The sequence below is a fragment of the Gasterosteus aculeatus genome, chromosome 17, assembly GCF_964276395.1.
Source record: "Gasterosteus aculeatus chromosome 17, fGasAcu3.hap1.1, whole genome shotgun sequence".
In the NCBI taxonomy this organism is placed as follows: Eukaryota; Metazoa; Chordata; class Actinopteri; order Perciformes; family Gasterosteidae; genus Gasterosteus; species Gasterosteus aculeatus.
The window spans coordinates 8,852,318-8,872,511 of NC_135705.1; the positions used below are offsets into that span (position 1 = coordinate 8,852,318).

At 42.9% G+C, this 20,194-nt stretch overlaps 1 protein-coding gene across 1 annotated transcript; it reads right to left on the reverse strand.

The window, feature by feature from the left end:
- Positions 1–16,933: 16,933 nt before the first annotated feature.
- On the reverse strand, positions 16,934–20,091 carry hyal1 (hyaluronidase 1). Its single transcript, XM_040202830.2, has 4 exons — positions 19,966–20,091; positions 18,524–19,425; positions 18,359–18,448; positions 16,934–17,932 (listed from the first exon to the last, which is right to left on the reverse strand). The coding sequence occupies exons 2-4, from the start codon at positions 19,421–19,423 to the stop codon at positions 17,615–17,617; spliced, it is 1,308 nt and encodes a 435-aa protein (XP_040058764.1). The 5' UTR covers positions 19,424–19,425; positions 19,966–20,091; the 3' UTR covers positions 16,934–17,614.
- Between the last annotated feature and the right edge of the window lie 103 nt (positions 20,092–20,194).

The following is a 20,194-nucleotide window of genomic DNA, read 5'->3' on the forward strand; positions in this document are numbered from 1 at the left end:
GAGGCAGTAATACACCAATCCTTTTTGTTTATTTTTTTACAAATGGAGCACACCATTGTTTGATGTTTTTGTTTCTTTCTTAGTAGAAACTGTTCATATCACAGCAGCTTCCATTTTTTTTTCTCTCGCTGCTCACACACACACACACACACACACACACACACACGAACGCACACTCCAACACGCACACACAAAATGTATCATTTTTCAGAATTCTTGCCACATCTCTCCATCCACGTTCCTCCTCACAGAGAGATAGCAGCACATGTATAATTGCAGTGTGCAACAGTGCGCACCTTAGAGGAAATAATTACCACCATAAAAAGAGCAATTACTAACCTGGCAGAGTAGCAGTGGATTTTAATGCTTTTGCCAGTAACGGCTGCTCACATCCCGCTCTTTGTTTGTTTGACTAATGGTTTCTTTTGAAGGATAAACAAGCCACATTTACCAACACCAAAATGCCGTCGTTTTTCACACAAACATTTAGATGTAAAAAACACCACTCGCGAAGAGAAAACCGGGCTGGAGGTTAATGTGCGTTTGATTCATGTAGCCAACAAAAAAAAAGAGCTTTATATGAATTGACTGCTGAGAGACGCTCCGCTTCAAATCAATGCTTAATATCCAGTTTTGATTAGCTCGTATGTCATTTCAATCTCTTTAATGTGTTATGAATAAATGCTTTCTAAAGCGACTCACAATGTTGGACACTAATTTATTTATTTTGTAAAATGTCCTTATGAGAGGATCACTCGATAGGAAGAGTGAGTGCAAGATACAATTTCTGTAGTCACATACACTATTAACAGAAGAAAGGGGGAAATAACTGCAGCAATTTCTTTTTTACTACTTCTGTAAAATCCCTTTGTTGGAAATATATTCACAATCTGTATCTCAGTCCTTTCAGAGAATATTACCATATATCAAAAATTCACTAGTCGTCTCAAAACTGTTGTTTCTGGGCTTCAATGGTCTGATTGCTTTTTAGGAGACACCTACTGGGGATCATTACCTGGCATCATATCCTGCGTGTAATTGTATAGTATTGACTAATGCTAATCCGCAGTCAAAGTAAGTATTGATGAATGAGAAACCATTCATCAGTCATCGCTGGTCATTTGGTAAGTCAAGCGTAGAAGATCGATGTATCTCACAAGGCACAAATTTAGCTTGTTTGTTTTGCTTGACATTTGGAAACTGGCTTTTTTTAACGTGGAAAATCATTCTTAATAATACGCTTTTAAGTTTGAAATAATAGCTTAATTATTGGTTTGTAAATCCACTGTTTCTTAAACCATACTATTGGTTTATAAATCCATTGATGAAAATAAAAGAAGATAGCCATTTATTGCCACATATGTTACACATAGAGGAATTTGAAGAATAAATATGGTCTCAGGTATCAGATGTACAATATGAAACAACATTCAAGTTTGAGCAACATCATGCTAGCACACTAACGTGAGATGGTTGACAAAGTGAGCATCAGCGTAGCGTGTCAGCATTGTCATTCTGAGCATGTTAGCATTCTGCCGTTAGCATCGAGCTCTAAGCACCGCTGTGCTTAAGCGTGGCCTCACAACACAACGGCCACAGACTAATCTTCCTCATTAAAGTAAAGCCGAAACAGCAGTTTGTCATTAATAGCGTGACACACTTTGTGAATGGGATTTCATCCAGACCGCTATTAAAATAATTCTATCCAGCGTAATTCAGTGGCATCACTTCAAGGCCTACATTTTCATGCGAGTTTGGGAGAGAGGCCAGGCTTTAAATACTACAAGAACACGCTCATGATCACATTCCCACGATTCAGCACGCTAACAGATTGCTGGCTGGGTCAGAGAGCGATCAGCATCGCTCCTGCTAGCGGTTTAAGTAACACAATCTGGTGTCTAATTTCAAACAGCTGTCTGCTCTGCCACAGGACAGGAGCAGGGGGGGGGGTGGAGGGCCAGAAACACCTTGATGATTCACGGCTCGAGAAATGAAGACGAATAAGGCGGGGCGGTGTCGGGTTGAGGTTTAATATGCATGAGTGGTGGAAGTCAATGACACAAACTAACTGGTACCTACATATTTTAATCAGTAATGGCCGGATGCATTTGATGATGCCCTCTTGTATGTTACATTTTATTTTTAACAAATGTGGCCAAATATTTCACTTCCTCAAATACTGTATAATTTAAATGTATTGCATACATGTGAAATTGGATTTAATTTGTCCTTATTTAATGTTCTTAATCCCGTTAGCTAATGTGGAGTGCATGTTTTACCGGACCAAGCAGCATCCCACAGCTATGTGTACGCCTCCCTGTCTGTTCCCTCCCTAACTAGGTTTGCAGGGGTAAATTGAGTGTGTGACTGCGTATAATTCACTCTCAGAACAGCCCCATTTCCCTCTGCCTGCCTGCTTGGTCACACTGATTCAATGCACCAGTAGCAGCACAAAATCCATACCAATAAATTTCACCTCCGAGGGGTTACATGTCCCATCAGCCGGGGATGCCCCTGCTAGAAACCAAACCATAGCTGGTTACTGACAACGCGGGCTGCAATTGCCCCTCGGTCTTGTTTTCTACCCTTTTTTTCCCATCGTGGTGTATTGTTGCGATACTTAACCTCGGCCTACACTTTTCGAACACATCCACCCTCATCCGTCCACTGTCATCAACGTGACTTTTTAATGTGTTGTTAAATAAAGGCTAACCCACAGGGCCGACTGCGTCGGCCACCTCATTCGGTCTGCAACGGCCGAACGCCGTCTCCACGATCTGCTTATTCGACGTGCATCCCGACGAGGGTCACAGGAACAGACTTAGACGCAGATGTGTTGCGGGCACCATTTCCAAAAGAAGCAATCTGGATTTTGTACATAACAGTCCCATCACACACCATTAACCTGCCCGGGGTCTTCGTGTCATTATCGATTGTCTAAGACTGCACGGGCTGTAAACATATCTGATGCCCTTCAGAGATATCGCTGCTCATCGCCCCCAACGTGCAAGAAAGAATGTCCGTATCTAATGCATGCCACCCAATTCTGTTCCTTTCCGCGTGTGTGGGCGGGTTTGTTGGTAAAACACACAGCTCTATGCTGCTACTGAAACGCGGCCATGTGCTGCTTTCACACTGGAGAGCCACTGAGGACAACAAAGGCGGCCAAAGTGAGAGCTGAGTGATTCAACAGTCTGTCGACAGCTTGGCTGTTTAACAGATCGCAGCCACGAGCGCTCTCTCGTCACTATGCTGAGATCCCTTAGAGTCCTTATTAATATTAATATTCACACGAGATTATAGTTTAGCGAAACATTATTACTGCTGATTAACTGGGGAGTGCGGCGAGGGATAGATCTTCTCTGGCATTTCGATTCATGTTTTGATTTTGCAAGCATGTTGAACTCTCGATGTCGTGCCTCACCGAGGCAATTATTGATGGTAATGAGTCTGACGGCACAGATAACAGCAGTGTCCCTTTCTCTGTATTCGATACTAAGGGGAATGGGCCGCGCTGAAGGATGAGGCTATTTGGGGCTTTAACCAAGACATTGCCAGATGTTTGGCAAACAACATCCTGTCTAATTTCCTTTATTTGGCAGCTGTTTCTCACATTTTCACCAAGCATTGTTCATGTTGCTCACACCACTCCAGATGTGATTACTTAAACCTACGGTGTTTTTGGCCACTTAACAAGCTGTGCAAACAACGCTAAAATATCATCACTTTTTAAGTTGCTATGGCCAAAGATTTAAGTCCAATATCCCCACTCATTTAATAGATGTTTAGGTCAGCCTGTTTGCAGGTAGCGTGATTGCTTTTTACAGCTTTCATGTTGAAACAATGCTGCTGAAGGTTGTGAGAGTAAGCCAAAAGTCCCAATCCAAATCAATGAGCTGAAAGAATACAGCACTGTATAGTTGAGTCTTATTAATTGTTCACTGTAGATGAACTGGGTGTCTCTGTAGCTTGAGCTTAATTGTTTCTGTCTTCATCTGCCTGCTTCAAACTACACTTGGGTCATATTTACTAATTATGTGAAATATCATATCATTATAATATTTCTAAGCTCAGAATCCGAATCTTCGGTAGTGTGTTTTCATATTAAATTCTGCATGTCAATGCCTGACATTGTTGATAAGTATTTACCAAAAAATTCCATTATGGAATAAATTGGTTATTAAACCTCGAACTAGCCTTGGAAAACAATCAAATCAAATCAACTCCAGAAGGCCACATGCTGAATTGTTGTCCTTGTCAACTTTACGAATGGCTGCTGTTTTAGGTGTGTTGTTACAGTAACAATGCTTAAAAATATGGCAAGTTGCCGTTCAGCTCAGGAAGGGATGTACTTGGATGGATATCCACGCATTTCATGCTGTCACTTGGTCACTAGTGGATCAATAAACAGTATGATGGGATGAGGTGGAAGATGATCGAGTAAATGTCTCTTCCTCGTTGACTGTTATCACGCCTCACTTCAAATCCATACTCCTGTTACGGATGATAAGCCTTATGCCTGCCATTAAAGTCTCCAGGGCAATGGCCCACCTAATAGTTAATGTCTATCTTAAGCTGCAGTAAATATCTCCATAAAACATTAGCAGTAGCCTTATTACATAAAGCTATGGACGCTTCCGAATCGAGCCTTAAGATTAATACTGAAGCGCGCACGTCAAGCTTCGATTCATGGTGAAGACCGTCTTCCAGTCAATGAGGTTTGACCACGCCGAGGTGTGTGCCAGTATGTTTGTGTATTGTGTGTGAGTGATGCAGCAAATTGTCCATTTGCAGTATATCCGATGGGCTCAGGGATGTCATTAGTCACAGCGTGCTCGGTCTCATTAAATGGCCCAGTCGCCATGGCAGCCCCACAAAGGCCAACCCCTCCCACTCCTGCAGCGCGAGGAGAGTGACAGGCCAATTAGAGCGGGGCGCCGTGACACGCAGTCTGCTGTGATTACGGCTCCGAGAGGAGAGGAGCCAGGCAGGGGACACCACACACCGGCTCGGCCCCCGAAAAGATCCGTCTCCGACTTAACGCGACGAGCCGGGGGGCCCCTGGAGGTCGTGTCTGCTGCAAGAGGGCGACATCCTCATCTCTCCATTACATGTGGCACCTGCCATCAAGAACAGTTAGCTGCGATACCAAGGGGGAGAGCGGCGCGGCCTACGCCGCCCGGAGGGCTCTGGGAACACACCAGACACCGACAGGGTGTTTGTCCTGCGTTATTCGGAGTTGGAGATCTCCGTCACCTGTCACCTGACCGTCGGCGCGCAATCATCTCAAGTCTGCGTCCTCCGGGGTGTCATGGAGACGCATGCGGGGGGAGAAGGGAAGGAGATACTTTAATCTTGGCAACGATGACATCGATTGTGACACGGAACCTGCCGGCTTTTCTCTCCGATGCATTCAAGGTGTAAAAAACAACAGTGAGGCAGAGATGCACACAAGACAACACATAGTCACACAACTGATACGGAAACTGTAAAGCGGTTCTGAGAAGAAAACAGACTCAACTGTAATCACTGCACGTGCTGCGATAGAAGAGTTGTTGTAGCATCTCAATTAGCAGCACGTGTCAAGGAAGCTTCTTCAGCCGTGTTTCTATATTTCTATTTCTAAAGTTTCTATTTTTTAAATCACTTTTTGTCCTTAACTTCTCTAAATTCGTCTTGCGAATCAGCGGACATAAAAAAATCCCAATATAAGGTCCATTGAGTAGCTCTTTTACGGCTTTCATTAGTCACCCAATCAAGCAAAATGAGCATTTGCCTAAACGATCAGTATTTTTGCATCTTTGTTTTGTTTTTTTCCATCTCTAGTTTGTTGAATGTGAATGTGGTTGATGCCGTAAACAAATACAACTACTACTACATACTACTGTCGGGTTTAGTAAAAACAACATCATGGTTTGGCTTAAACGAATATGAAATTGAAGAAAAACGTACTTGCTTGACAGTGAGCAGGTGGTTCTGCTTTTATAGCCTGGAAGCTCCAGGTGAGTCTAACAAAGATGGAAACCCTCACTTGCTGAGATTGCAGCGCAGCTCGCCGCTGTAGCAAGTGGATGCTTGTGCCGTGGCTTGTGTGTGTCCGTCTTTGTGCGTGTGTGTGTGTGTGTGTCCGTCTTACCTGCCACCACTCAGTAGCCCTGTATGTCATCTCAGCGCCGTGACATCAAGGCTCCTTGAACTGGGAACCCATTGATGTTACTGAAGAGCACTCGGACAGCAGCTTCGTTTGGCTGAAAAAGAACTGAACTGACTCTTAGAAGAAATCCTTTTAAATCAGCAAAGTTATTTATACTTCTCACCTTCCTAGAAGGAGTTTGGGGCTTAAGTCACATGTTGATGCAGAAGAAGACCAAAGGATTTAAACAAAATCTACAGGCTGGTGAACTTTTTATTTAGAATACAAAACCACATTGCTCTACAACAGAACAAAAATAGATATATGTGGGACACAGGTGTATTTTCATGAAGAGAAAAAGGGTTTAGCTGCTGTAGGCCATGTCTGCTGCAAGTAGAAGAGTTAAATGCCACTTAAAGCTTTTTCTGTGAGCCACAATAGAGAAAATAGAAAAAGGGGAGAAGAAAAGAACACTGTGTGGGCAGATTGAGCCCATGGCCTCTCTCACTGCACATCTTTTGTGTTTCTGAGAAAATGGTTCACTGCATTTTGACAATAAAAACCATGGGGGGGATAAAAAAGCGCAATTTTCTTCAGGCAATGCTGCCTGCCATTGCTAGCTGCTACGTGGACACCTTCACAAAAAGCTGGAAATGCGCATTTTAGTCTTAGTTTTGTGTGAATTGCATTTCTACACAACCGTTTTCTCCTTCTATCCCAAGGAGGCGGATACAACTTGGTACAACAGAGAGGCTGCGACAGAGTAATGATTTAATTGCTGGCAAGGAGGTAAATAGAAGCAAATGCTGTGATTTTGTTATACAATGTTTGTTTTGTTGTCAAACACAAGTTACACCCAGACACAAGGTTATAACTGCCACTGAACACACCAAGAGATCTTTATTTTTAATGTTAACCAAACAAATTCATTTTTTTACTTTTTTCCCACATTAAGGAAAAACTTTGCAGGCTGCACAAATTTGTTTTTACTGGTGAACCACACAAACCCACATGGAGAATCAATGCTATGCACATTCATATAGGTGAAATGCTACAAGAATGTGTTGTAGTTTCAGTGACATGTAAACGTCTACGCTCCATCATGTGTAACTACACACAAAACTAAATATGCATCTATTCTGGTTAGAGAGTAATCGGTTTAGGACTGGGAAAGTAAATACAACTAAACAAAAAGTGTGATGCGATATCATCAATCTGAAATCTCAGTACACCAATTAGCATGCAAAGGCCTGAATAGGAGGTATTGAATATTATGTGATTGTTGAATGTCTGATTACAAACCTGCAATGATTTCAGCCTTTCCTCTTCTGAACAGACTTTCTGCCTGACCTGGAAACTGTCTGCAGTGATTTGCACCCATTCTGTCACAGGAGTGTTAGTGGTGTTTGGTGATAAGACCCGGCTTAGAACCTGCCCCGAATGATCACCAAAAAGGTGTAAGATGGGGTCTGGAATGTGTGGGCTACACCTAACTTGTCAACAATAGTATGGTGTCCACATACTATTTTCCATCATTTTTGTTACAACGTACTGCGCAGAGAGCATCGTATAACATAATTCCCTTCATCTGGGTTCAGACTTTATCCGATTTTTTCCTTACCGGCTTCTGTAGAGACAAACTGTTACAGTATTTCATGATAAACGACAGCCGAGTGCGGGCGGGTCTGAACCAGACTGGTCGGGGAACACAGATATTGAACATTTCCTAAAACATGTGGCTGTATTTAATCAAAAGATTTGATCAAAAGGTAAGGATGAAGTGTGGTTACAGCTCATTTAAATAATAATAATAATATGAGAAGGTTGCAGAAGGTTGCTAGAAAATCCTGTTGTTTTTTTTAGTTGGAAGTCAAACTTTGTTTGTTTGGTGCATCTTTCATTGTAACAAACATGGGTTTGCCTCCAATGTGGCATCCAGTTGTCTTTAAAAATCTGTGGCCGAGCCACATTTCAAGATGCCTACTTTCTGTGCTGATAACCCACAACCCTGCACACAGATAACCAGGCAAACGTTTTGTTCACTTATCTAATATTATGCAACACCTCATTCATTATGTTAAGCAACGTATCGCTGTAAAAAACTTTTAGCTTTTATCTTACTTTCTTTTCATCTTTTGCTACATATGAGAATACAAAACTCACTGAAATCCAAGAAGACAGGACAAGGTGAGTAAGAGGAGAGGCGACTCCAGGTGACTTAAGAGTAAGAAGAAAGAGTTAGTAAAAGAGAAGAGAGAGAGCGTACTGCAAACCCGGAGTGAGAGTTGTAAGAAATGGCTCTGAGTGGCAATAGTCTGGGGATGAAAATGAAAAGAAAAGTGCAAAGAGAGAGAGAGAGAGAGAGAGAGTGAAGGAGACAAAGAGAAAGCGAGCGAGGAGAGTGGTTGAAGGGTTAAGGGACGAAGCCGGAGTCTATGTGACAGTATCAAAGCCACAGGAGCAGCAGGAAAAAAAGCTGTTAACGGGAGCTCACCGCGCCTTAATCGATTGTGAACTGTGCTGCAGAGCACAGCCAATCACAAGAGCTCCTGGAGACTTCTCTGGGTTAGAGCACTTACACGCTGTCTGCTGCCCGATCAGGGAGAGACAGAGAGAGAAAGAGGCAGGGAGGGAAAAAAAGAACTAAGAGATGAGGAGAGAGGGGGACGTTAGTCAGGGAGACGGAAAAGTGGGACTCCAAGATTATGGTTTCGCTTTTTCATCTCGGTGACCTTGAAAGCCCTTTTTAGGAGGTGTTTATTGAAGTGAATATGCGTCGGGTGTCCTTTCTTTTGCTCCATTTGTCTGTCTCACTGTCTTTTGCCTGATTACCTCTAAATTCCCTCCTTAACTTTACACATTTTTTATGAGAATATGTTGTATGCATGACCTTTGCAGGCACGTTGCATGTGACAAAATGGAGATCTGAACATTGCAACAACTCTGTTTTAAGGTCTTGAATGAGAAAAAAAAATCTTTTTGACGTAAAACTTCTGGAAAATCTCTCTCTTTCAGAACACTCCCTGACATGTCTGTACTCAGCACAAAGAAAACACTCAAGTAAAATCCCATTTTTTGACATAAAACCAATGAAAATGTAAATAGATGCAGCAAAGCCGCTTATTGGATCTAGTTCTATCATTGTCATTTATTTGTTTGATGTCACTATTCTGGCTGTTGACATTGTAACTGCCTCGTTGGTTAAAATAACAAAGCCTCCATTAATCTCAACAATTTACATACTGACGTGACTGGAGACAGAATGAACTGACTAAAGACATAACGTAACTGCAGGACTTATTTGTTCACAGCTGAAAGTCTCCAGTCTAATTAACGTTTGCTTGCCGTAATTTGAAATTTGTAAACGAGCGTCGTAACAGCTCAGAAGTGACTCAGTAAAGTGTTTATTTTGGATGTTACATTGAGATCCGTAAAGCCTCAATTGTGAACCAAAACTGTTTTAATTTTAGATGAGTCCCCACTAGTGATACAGCATCAGCTGGGCTCGTGGCACGATAATGCACACAGCAATTACATTACAGGTCATTTAGCAGACGATTTTATCCAAAGCGACTTACATTACACTTTTAAACCCGTTGCTTTTTCACATTTTGCCCAGGGAGCAATTAGGGGTTAGGTGTCTTGCTCAGGGACACTTCAACATGGAACATGGGGCAGCCTGGACTCGAACCACCAACCTTGTGCTTCCCAGCACACCTTCTCTAACCCCTGCACCAACCCCAATGATGCAACCATAATCTCATCAACCTTTGAGTTAAGGCTGAGCTATGAAGCACTAAAATATCTTTACCTGCAGAGTTTTTGCAGGAAGTTAGAAGTTCAGAAAAAATAAATTGGGTCCACTCTACTGTATCCATCCACTCTATGTAATCACAGTTTTAAATGAAAAGGAATATGGTCTCGTGTCTTTGTTCTTGTTTCAAGCACAGCCGTTGTTTGATTTGCTTGAACGAAGAACAATATAATAATGAAAAATGTTTAACAGTAGTAAAAAAAACGTTGAATCCAGTCTTTACCAATAGAATTGTATCCTCAGTCAAAGTATTGATCATTTCAAGATTGTTCATATTGCATCTGATCCAGCTTCTCGGGTAAATAAATCGGTGTATCATCAGCATACTATTTAATCAAACCCACATCTGTGCTGCTCTCCTGTGGCGCATTTTGATGAGCAAACAGAAAGAACTCTTTACTGTCACCCTAAAAAGATATTTAATGCACATTATGAGTTTGAAATCATAGATAATGTGTATTTACATCATACTTTAATCAATTCCACAAATACAAGACTTAAAAACCGCAAAACCGTTGTTTGACACCGCCTGTCACAAAGTGAGAATTTCTAACAGTGTTTCCTAAAGCTGTATGTAGGTATTTTAAGGTCAAACATGTTTTTCCTCAACCTTAAGATGAGGTGGTTTTGTTGCATTAACCTCTTCTGATCTGGTTTTGGAAGGCAGACCGATGTGGCCTCAGGGACTAAATTTGGATTTATAAGTAAACATCAGCAGAGGTGGTTATGGAAATGTGCAGCGATCTGCTTTTTTAATGTAAGTTACTGTATGTCAGTAGAGAAAATATAAATATATAATAATATAACACCGACTGCTGGCGTATCAATAATTCTATCAATGGTTGGAATCTGGCGGTGCAACAATCCAAGTTGAACTCAGGAGCTTCAATTTTGATCTATTTTATCAAATCTGTCTCAAGTGACTAAGATGCAATACCAAATCCCTGAAGAATCCTGAGAAAGAAACAACATTATTTGTGTTGACTACAGTGACAAATTTCACCATAATCGTCAGCTTGAAACAGGAGACAGGGAGCCGAATTGAGACATTGGGCCCTCCGGTGAAGGAGCAGGACGAGGAGGAGAAAATGTCCCCTCTTTCATCTTAGGGGGTTTGATTTAAATTGAGTGGTTGGGGATTACACGGGAGCGTGAACCTGTTGTCCTGTTACTTAACTGATGCACGACGGTCAACTCGTTAATTTCAGTGCTCTTTTTTCCATAATGTTGCTCCACCTAAAAGGAAAAGTTCTCGTGAAGTTGGCTTTATTTTCATTGACTGGCAATCGGCTGCCATGCAGGGACAGCGAGATTTGCTGGCAGCTTCAGGGAGAAAATAATAAAACAGTCACCAGTTGAGCCAAACGGTTTTCAAGTGCAAGCAGAGTGCTGGTCAAGGGCAAACAGTCAATAACCAGAGCCGCCCCCCTTTAAATGTCAGTTGTCTTGGAAACAGGTGTAGAAATGGAGTATTTCGGATTGGTGGCTGAGCAACCGTTGGGGAGCCGATGTTTAGTGACGCCCAAGAACAAACAGCATGCAGAGCGAATGTCACCCCATGGAGCCACTGAAGCACTGAAGGATGAAGGATGCTGGGGGCGGAGGGTGTGGGTGGGAGGAAAAGACCATGAAAAAAACAGAGGGACCACCCGATGTTACAATTCTCATCTTTAGTGTAAGCGTGGGACTCACAAAATAGTGAGTAAACAGTTGTGAAAATAGACATTTCACACATCTTTCCATGGCAAAATATTCCCTGCAGTTAACAGGTACGTAGCTACACACGTGTGTTCTTTTAAGCGCAGATGAATAACGATAGAAACGAACGTTGGTTTGATTTCTGGACTCGTCTAGAAAACGGACAGAAAAGAGGATGGTTCGGACTTTGTCGCTGCGTGGCTCAGCGGGAAAACACTATTCACTACTGCCCCCTGCTGCGGGCATAGATGCTGACCCGGAGCCCCATCATCAAAGGGAGCACTTTCACTACAGGATGGTCAGATTACCCTTCCGACGACTGAAGATTTCATTTGATTACGACGGGTTGGGCTGGTTAGATCCATCATACCATATGTTGACATGTATCAGTCAGTGAAGAGCATTTCATGGGTCTGATGACTACTGTTGTGTTATGTTTTATGTTCGAGCCTCGGTGCCTTTACCTTCAAGACAAATTCCCTCTTGAGGAGAATAAAGGTGAGTGTAGGAACACAGTGATGAAGAAAAAAATAATAAAAACCAAACCAAATCCTCTGTGAACCTAAATGTTACTTGCCACATGCAGGAGGAAACACAGATTTAGTTCAGATGGAAGAAAGAATCCCTGCAGCTGCCTTTTCTTTTTCATGTGGCATGGTTTATGTAATGCAGATCTCCATTTGTCTATTCAAGCTGACATCAAGGACAACCTCTGATCTGTGCGGTTTAAACAAGGAGCTGGCATTGTCAGTTTCATAACTCATGACCCGTGGTGACAGATACACATGTCAGCACTTGAGCAAACACATCCGCCTCCAATAACACATCCGTCTTTTCTCCCCCGTCGCCCTCACAACCCTCTCTACCGTTAAAGCTAAAACTCAAATAAAAGCGCAGCTGAGACTCGGCTGATTTACTTTTAGATTCCAGCATTACCATCTCATCCTGTGTCACGTCTCTTCCCATGTTACATCCTCTCCGGACGCAGAGTGACCCGGCTCCTTTTCTCCAGCCACTGCTCATTAACTGAGGCCGAGGGAGACGCAGATTCGGCGGGACAGATCAGATCCGTGAAACTCTACGACGTGCCTTATAGTGCTGGTGTTGCTGAACTGTGGAAGAGCAAGATAGCCGGTGGGCATGACTTGGATGGGGACCTTTCAAATCAAATCGCATGGCGTTCGGGCCCCGCCCCGGCCCGCTACATATCAGAGCAGATAACGTGCTCCGCTAAAGGTTACGACTCACAGTGACATTTGTGTTGAGACCCAGCAATCCTTGAATCCCGTGAACTAATCTCAAATTCACCTAAGAGTGTGTGTGTGTGTGTGTGTGTGTGTGTGTGTGTAGGCTGCATGCAGTAGTTGTTTATAATAAAAGTTGGTAAATCAAATATAGGAGGAACCGACAGCCGATTAAGATAGTGAAATAGGAGTCAAGAAACCCATTAAATCTCATTCTGCCTTCATGTATTTCGGTACGAAACACTTTCCAGAGGCAGGAAATGACTGTAGGGCCACATTGTTGACCCTATACATACATCATATATATATATATATATATATATATATATATATATATATATATATATATATATATATATATATATATATAATAGAAGTGAAATCATCAAGCAAATTAATTTTTTTTTAAATACAACTATTTTTTACATCCCTTTACGGTGGTGTTTAGAAAGGTTAGCTCGTTCTTTTTTAAACTTGAGCTCCACTTAAATGAATTGACCATCGTGACTTTTGTGTGTTTGTCGGTGTGTAGTGGACCATCTCTGCATGCACTCAATTATGAGCAGGATAAAAGGATGATGCCAACAAGAAGACTTGATGTTACTTGCTCAACAATTAGTAGGCTTCTGCTACATGGCCAAGAGGATGTGGAGACTTGCACATTAAATGGACATAAGGTTGACCATATTTTATGCTATTATAACTGTGTATTACCAATAGTTTGATTATACAGCAACCTCCGCTCATGGGCGTCCCCAGGAGTCAATATAGTCGACAAACACACTCTTACTTTTCTAAATGACTCTTTGTGACGAGAAGGCTTCTACTCTTCAATCCATCATGGCGACTTGGATCTATGGTGCTTTGTGAATAAAACTTCACTTTCTCCATTTCTAAAAAACCCAGCTCATAACTCTTGACATTATACATCTTTGAAAAAAAAAATAATTACAAGTCGTTATTAGTATTCTGTTCTAAATTGAATTTGGTATCCAATCAGCAATTTCCCCGTTGAGGTGACCAGAGTGACACAGCAGTCTCCACTCTCTTAACAAAAGCATTTTTCTTCTGAGATCCACTTCATTACCCAGACTAATATGGAGCAAAATGTTTATTCAAATGAGCCAAGTTCAAATCCTTTGAAATGAATGACAAAAATGCTGAAATGGATTATATGGTTTAAAAAAAAATCATCATATTTGAATTGATTACAAACTGAAAGGGAGTCAGGGCGCATTATCTTTCCTTTCCTAGCTTGCATTTACTTATCTTTATAATCCATCGATATGTGTCCATGAAACATGAGAATAATTACCTTCGATCAGGATCAACATGACAACTGCAAGCATTGTGGGTCACTGATTGGCTGTTGTTCCAAGGGGGAGAAGGCTCGCCGTCAGCATGTGGTTGGCCGATGCGGGAGGAAAGACCTTCTATTAGCGATTGATTGGGTAGTTTTCCACCTGAATGGCTCCTGGGGGCACACGCGCAGTCATTGTGTGGCTTTGGCAGGAGCCCCCCCTTTGTGTCACCTGTGTGTGTGTGTGTGTTGTTCTGAAATGGTAGGGCTATTCTCCGAGCTCTGATGGGGTCTTGAATTGGTGTCTGTGTATGTAAGTGGGGACGGGGGGGGCGGGGGGAGGGGTGCTGTTGCTCGTCTCAGGGTAAGTCACATGGGACAGTCTGTCAGGTCACCTCTCATCAGGAGGCATACCGCAGAGACACACACACACGCACACATCTGTTCTATTTCTGTTTGTTTGTTTGCACATCCCTTCAAATGTGAATTATCCACAGATGTATTGATGACCTTGATGATCAGCTTGTCTGCAGGATGTGGTGCGTGTCTGCCGGCCCACAAACCGCCTCTGGAGGCACAAATATCAGAGCTCCGTCTCATGAGAAATAGGACACTGTGACCCCTCTCACACCTCGTCTCCTCTGCCTTTTCATTCCATGTCTCCGAGGCCCTGCTCTGATTTCATTTACGCACATGGAGATGTGATAAAAAGTGATTTAGGGACCCTTATCCATTGGTTTTCACCCCTTACTCACAGTCAGGGGCTTTAAGTGGGAATTACTGGTGTTTTATTCTTGCTCTCATGGAAAGTGCAGCTTCCCTCTCACAGATGCATATAAAGGATCATGTGGAGCTACTTTTCATTATTTTTGGTACTTCCAAACTGGAAAATTTCTTTAGGACTCCAACAATGGTTCAGCAATTTGGCACAAAGATAAGAAAGAAAACTGCCCCTTTAAAGCTCACAACTCAACATGTAACATTGTCTGTATAAACTGGACAAAACACCAGCTGAGTCTTCAAGACGTCTCTTCTCCCGACAAAGAAATAGTTTCACACGTAATCACTTGGTTCAGGATCAAACAAGGTCGACTATACATAGTAAATAGTCATCTATTTGACTAAAGACTATGGTCATTTAAAAATCAAACAGGCCTAAATTTAGTAATCTGAGGACTCAAATAACACATGAAGAACGTAGCACACTCAGAGATATATTCTTTCCTTTTCTCTCATCTCTATCAGTCGAATGTGTTGACTAATCGCGCTCTCCTATGCAAGATGCAGTCGACTGTTATGAAACCAACATCTGTACACTTAGCACTCAATCGATGCACAGTAACACGTGCGCACATAAATCATGCAAACAAGTGAGCGTCAGATCTTTGAGCAACCCGATCGGAGAGAGTCGAATCCTCTGAAGGACGAGGACACGTAGCGTGACAAAACCGTTATTAAACCGAGGGCGAGCGCGACGATCTCTGGACCGAGCAGCGTGGAAAGGGGAGACGTGACCAAGGGGGGGGTGATGGAGCGAAATGCCAAAAAGGAAGAAATGCAGAGAAGAGAGGAGGAGAAATGGAGGCCCTGATACACCTGGCAGAGGAGAACCATTCAAACCGGACAAACAGATTGGGTCGGCTTCTGTTTGTTTAGTATCTTATGACATTGAGAGGTGATATTGGTTTTTAAAAAAAAGGCTGATCATAGCGTGTCATATTCACCGGGTTTTATCAACTATTATAGAAGTTTGGATTTTTTACATGTTGTAAAATGGCAAGTTGAAGTTTATATAAGTTTTTATTTGAAGACAATTTTAACATTGCAAACACAACTTTAACAAACCCAAGCCGATTAAAACGTCATTATTTTAATTCCTTATCTGTATTTGGAAGTTGAATGTTAAGCTGCCTGGGGGAAAACAACAATAATGTCAATCACGATGAGAGCTTTGTTGTTTTTTCCTGCCATTATCACGTAACACCAGGTAAATACAGTGTTTCAGCTCGGACATTAAATTCTGTCCTCGGCCTTTGGCAGCCAATTGACCAGTTTGTCTGGTTCAAACAAGGAAAATGATATTTTTAAAAAGCTCACCGGTTGTTTATGGCTTTCAAAAAAATAATTTCCTCACAATCCAGCAAGGGATGATGAGGCCGGAAGTAGGAAACAACGGGGCGACGAGGGAGTCTGTCCTCCCACCGTGCCCGTCCCCAGGAGACAAAGTGTAGTGTGTGTGTGTGGGGGGGGGGGGGTTTAGCATCACCGACCCCAGTTTGGAGCAGCGGTCCTATGAGATAAGGCAACACCATACAGACTGCTTATAACTCAAAGTCACCTTGAGGTCTTACCGCTCCGAGTACACCGTTAAATCACAATGCACACTCCGCCGGTCGCACACTCACAGATACAAAGTTCTCAGGATCTGATACACAGAGTCAAATATGTGTTTGGCCCTTCTGCTGATCACTATAAGAGATAAAGAACAGTGGCAGTCTCTGACCTTGATGGTGCCTCCATCTCCTCTATTCAGCTGTCCAGCAGCACCACCTGCCGGTCAGAGCCGTCTAGCAAAAAAACAACAGATCCTTTACTGGAGCAGTTTGATTCCACCAAATACATCTTTTGATAACTTGTGTGTATCTGTAAAGTAGGTGCGTTCAACAGTACACAGAATTGTGGTACAGCAGAAAGTGGTTGTAGGCAGAAGATAACTGAGGGAAGCATAAACGGGCTGCAGTCCGTTGAATTGCTGACATTGTTTATTTAATGCTTTGTTAAATAACAAGGGCAAAACTCTTGCGTCTATGTCTTTAGTGGAATACATATTACACGCAAGAATCCCTGAATCTCCTTAAAGCCAAACTGCACAATAATACAACAACCCAACGCTTAACGGTCAGACACATTTTTGTTCTCCACCTTTGTGCAGCAACACCTGTCACATTATGCAGGTTTGCTCTTTATTGTGCAACAATGGAGGCACATTTTGGAAAGACAATATTAAAAGATTACCTGTGCAATATACAGTAAAATACAATATGAGTCTTGAGAGAAAACACATCAGTTTGTTTCCCAATGTTCCAATATGTAGTATAACTGATGCAGTATGACAGAAGTACCACAATGTCTGACTTCCTTTGGTATCTTCTCGTGTAAAAACCTTGCACACACAGCACGCACTTGGAAGCTCAAACATCACAGTGGAGTAAGAATAAGTTACAACATTTATGGGGAAAGGGGACTTTGAGAGTGAAATCTCAGATGGTTTTAGGCTGAAATGTAAAAAACATTTGATACATTTAATGCAACATTCTTCAATTATTGTAGTATTATAGTGGGGATTTAAATCAAAATTATCTCCCATTTAAAATAAAGAAAAAAGCACAATAAAAACACAAGCATTCTCCCTCAAGAAGAGCCTTTCATCCCTGTGAGCAGCGCTCTCCGCTCCACCCGGGGAAACACCTGCACTGAAACTCAGACTTCATGAACGCCACCTTGCGCGTTCTCATCCGTCCAAAAATGGTGTAGCTCTGCCGTTTGTCAGATTTCTTCTCATGCACCACCTTCCACTCTGCAGGGTCCAGGTGGAGGTAGACGCTCGAGGTCGGGTTCCTCCTCTGGCATCTTCCATGAGAGGAACAAATAGTCGAGCTGCAAAGAAAGGCCGCCGCCGTCACGTTCACCAGGTAAGGACCCAGTGTGTTGTCGATGTAGGATTTGATGGCTCTACAAGTGTTCTAAACAATAAAAGGAAAGAAGCGAGAGTCTCCAAAATAAGCATTTACAGACAACAATTCAACACATATAGATTATGTCAGCAATGATAACTATCCTAGTTCTGAAAAGGACAGAGTATGGGCAAGTACGCATGCAAAATTAAAAATTATTTTAAAAATTCAGCTTTTTAGAAGAAAAAAAACCTTTGTTTGTATTCGTTATTGAAAAGGTGTATATATGCAGCATTAGTCCCATTGAATGGAATTTGTTGAGAACAAAAGATAATACAGAAGAGTGAGAAAAGAACAATTCTATCACATGAACTACATCAATGAAGTGAGTAGCTGAGGTCAGGTATTCAATCATACTGTGTGCATGATGTCGGCAGATCACCTGGACAACCATCCAATCGATGGTGGCAAAAGGTCAATAAACTGTTGGCCTACCTCAGATTTGGAGAAGGCATTGTCGCCCCAAAGCACCACCCCGGCAGACCCCAAAGCGGCGCTCTCTCCCAAGGTGTAGACCAGGTGCTCCTGCGAGAGAACAAACGAACGTTCAGACCAAATCGACACGCTCACCGAAAACAAAACCCAACGCCTGCCACTTGCCTGCGAAAGGAAATCCAGCGTGTACGTGTAGACGATGCGAGCGTACGGGAACACGGTCGACGCCGACGGAGCTCCCGCCCTCATGGCCTCCAGGATGCGGTGGCGGCTGTAGAGGAGCACCTCTCTGTCCAGGTGCCGCAGCCCAAGGCTGAGGTAGATGTCGGGGTAGAGAGCGGAGGAGACGTTCCACAGCCACAGCAGCTGGTCGTTCCTCTCCAGCTCCGCGGCGGGACACTCCCCCGTGTAGTTGGCGCTCTTGTCCCTGTAGTAGTTGTAGCAGTCGGGGAAACCGTAGAAACCCCACAGCCCCTTCGGTCGCTCCTGCTGCCCGAGTTTCAGCGTTCGCTCCATAAACTTCCTCCCGGCTTCCTGGAAGTCGGCCCGAGCCGCAGCTTCTACCTGCGCAGGGCTCCAGTCCGGATGCCCGGATCTCACCAGTTCTCTTGATTTCACCTGGTACACCTGCTTACTGTCCCAGTCTCTCTCCCACAGGGGTCTCCAGCTCTCCCAGTCCACCACAGCCAGTCCCTGAAAATCCCTGTCGGGGATCCAGGTGCGAATACTTTCAGAGGCCACTGCGAGGTGTTTGTCGAGACTGGCGTTCTGCGGCAGGCCGCCATTGATGGGCAGCCCTTGGCCGGTGTATCTGGGATACAGGCCGAGCTTTTCAGAGTAAAAGATGGTTATGTTTTCGCCCATAAAGGTCTGGTTCTCGTTCTGGACGATGCTGAACGTCCCCAAGTCGAGGTCCACGCCATATTGAGAGAGACACCTGGCAGTAGGAGCGTTCCACACAGTGAGGAAAGGCACCTGGGAAAAGGATGACGTCGCAAACTGCAGCCCGGAAACAAGGCTGATCAAGTTTAAGAAAAATGGCGCCTCGTTGTGAAAGGACCCCATCCCTGTAGAGAAAAAGAAAACAGCACTGACTTCAGAGAAACTATTTGTGCTACTTAAGCTCACTAATTGACATGTAGGTGATTTAATATTAACAAAGTCAGCTGGCTGCTATTAAGCAATTGAACATCCAAAGATGGTAATGATGTTTATTTTAGAGGAGCATTATAAACGTCACTTTTAATTGTCGATTTGTTTAGCTACATAGCAGTTTGAAAAAGAAGAAGCGGCCTCAGACACAAGAGATAAATCCTGCGTATAGACTTTCAGCTGTAAGCAAAGGTTTATATGCAGTAATTCAATTTCACTAAAATCACTTGTGTCGTTGCAGTGACTAGAAAGAAGAAAATAAGTGTACTGATATCACTGAAAATTACTGCCCACGGTGTTGAGAAATATTGACAGGATATTGCAACATTGTTAACTCTTTTTTAAGGTTGTAACAAAACTGGTGATGAAAACAGTTTTATCTGTACAAGTCACGATAATGCAATAATGCAGTGTGACACAATGATGTCGGACAAAATTGACGAACGTGAACTTACCTGTTTACAAACTGGATGAGGATTTAGTTTTGCAAGAGGACTTAGTGGTCTAGAAGTGAAGGGAGGACAGCAACCGGCAGTCTCATGATCATGAGGAAACACACATGACCATGCGGAAGAAAACAGAAGTCGGCACTTTAAAGCAACCAATCGGACGCGAGGGACTGTGTTCAAACAGCCAATCACAAGCCAGTTACGGTTTTCAAACAACCAATCAAAAGTGTGCAAT